Here is a 2246-nt window from a genome sequence, read left to right on the forward strand (position 1 = left end):
TCACCAACCACCATGCCTACTAATGATAGCACAACGACAACGAACAAGAAATTGAGTATGGAATTAAATCAAAGTACTGAGATTTAGCTACCGTTTTATCACTACAAAATTCGGTGATAAATAAAAAGGGCAAAGTTGTTAGAAATTAGGTGATTCAGCTACCGTTTTATCAATACAAAATTCGTTAAACACAAGATACAGTAATGGAGACAGGGTCACCGAGAATTTGAATGAGATGCAGCTAGTACTCTGCGCCACCCAGTGCTAAGCGACTAGCATGAAGTGGAAATTTCATTTGGAAACATATAGCATGACCGGGTTAACAGGAAGGAAATTTGAAGCCACGACAAACAACCCGGCCTACATTAGAGCAATTTACAGCCTGCAAATTACTATATAACTTCTCAAAACATGTTCGATCGCGAATTAGAAATTACCCCAAATTCTACAAGTGCACAACCGAAACATTCACAGGAATGGCAGTAACGCGTCGTAACTTCTCAAACTTCGAAATGCACATTCAGAGTATTCACATGCACACAAACATCACGAGATAAAGGTGGCCAACAACAAAGAGAGAGGATCCACAAATAAGCAACTAGCTGGATTCAATAAGCATTGTTACTGTTCCATCAGATAACAGTTGCTACCGGAGGAGACCAGACACAGCAGCACCTAACTACAGCAAGACACGCGAACATACGAGGGAAGCCTGCAAGCGGAGGCCACGCAGCCTAGGACGAGGTGAACTTGGTGACGGCCTTGGTGCCCTCGGAGACGGCGTGCTTGGCGAGCTCCCCGGGGAGGACGAGGCGCACGGAGGTCTGGATCTCACGGGAGGTGATGGTGGGCTTCTTGTTGTACCGCGCGAGCTTGGCGGCCTCGGCGGCGAGCTTCTCGAAGATGTCGTTGATGAAGGAGTTCATGATGGACATGGCCTTAGAGGAGATGCCGATGTCCGGGTGCACCTGCTTCAGCACCTTGAAGATGTAGATCTTGTAGGTCTCCACGCTCTTCTTGCCCTTCTTCCGGCCCCTCTTTCCCTCGCCGCCCTCCTTGCCGGCGGACTTGCCTGCTGGGACACGCTTCTCCGCCTTGGGCTTCTTCCCGGCCGGCGCCTTCTCGGCAGCGGGCTCCTCCTCCGCCGGCTTCTTCGCCGCGGGCTTCTTCTCGGCCTTGGGCGCCATCGATGCGGGGCGACTTGGAGTTCGGGTTTGGAGGCGGGATGGATTGGGAGGAAATGCGAGCAGACGAGTTACCGTAGTTGGGGATGGTGGCTTGGGGCGATGCGCTTATTATAGGACGGGAGAGGTGAGCGTGATTGGTGGAGAGGCAGGTGCCGCGGATCGCTGGCTTCAAACGGTGTGGAACGTTGGTGCTTCTTCGCACGGACGGTCGAGATGCGCTTCTCACGCGGATCGCTGACATGGTGGAGAGAGGGGGCGGGAGAAGACGGAGGGAAATGAAATGCTTTTCCGCCGGCGCGCCGTTGCCAATTTGAAATTCTGCAGGCTTGCCACGCTGCGCAGCGCTTAGGAAAACCATATGAATATGATTGTATAATACTTGCAATTTCATAAAAAATCAAGACAAAAATCCTCCAAAATCTCTCTATATTCCACAAAAAAAATTATAGGATTTGGATACTCAATCCTTTGTTTCAAAGAGTCATATAGTAAAATTTTCTATAGGATTTTTAATCCTGCAAATTTTCTTTACTTTTTCTTTGTCGTAAAGGAGGCTAGATTTGGACTGCAATTTTTTGAATTGTTTATGACTTTTTTTACGATGCAATAAAATAGATTTTGTGACTTGTTTGGATTTGGAGAATTTTTATAAGATTTGGAGTTCTTAGAATTCTTTTTGCGGCCTTCAAGTAAATCTCTCTAGGGGAAGCTTGAAATCGAGCACACATGTAAACACTAAACATAACATCAGGCTTAGATACGGTAATATAAAGCAAACTACCAATTATTGAGCGAAAAAGTTTTTGATCAACCATAGTACCTCCCTCATCTAAGTCTAGATAGTCATTTGTTGCCATAGGAGTCTTGATAGACTTTGCATTCTCTAAACCAAACTTCTTGAGCATATCCTTCAAATATTTTGATTGACTTATAAAGATTTCATCTTTCAGTTGTTTGATTTGAAGACCAAGGAAGAAGCTCAATTCTCCTATCATAGACATTTCAAATTCTTTTGACATCATTTTTCCAAATTACTCACAAAACAATTCATTAATAGAT

The 2246-nt window shown here is 45.4% G+C and overlaps 1 protein-coding gene across 1 annotated transcript; it reads right to left on the reverse strand.

The window, feature by feature from the left end:
• Positions 1-500: 500 nt before the first annotated feature.
• Positions 501-1268, reverse strand: LOC100193014 (histone2b 2). Its single transcript, NM_001138182.1, has one exon. The coding sequence runs from the start codon at positions 1185-1187 to the stop codon at positions 735-737; it is 453 nt and encodes a 150-aa protein (NP_001131654.1). The 5' UTR covers positions 1188-1268; the 3' UTR covers positions 501-734.
• Positions 1269-2246: the final 978 nt, after the last annotated feature.

Source organism: Zea mays, chromosome 4, assembly GCF_902167145.1.
Source record: "Zea mays cultivar B73 chromosome 4, Zm-B73-REFERENCE-NAM-5.0, whole genome shotgun sequence".
Lineage (NCBI taxonomy): Eukaryota > Viridiplantae > Streptophyta > Magnoliopsida > Poales > Poaceae > Zea > Zea mays.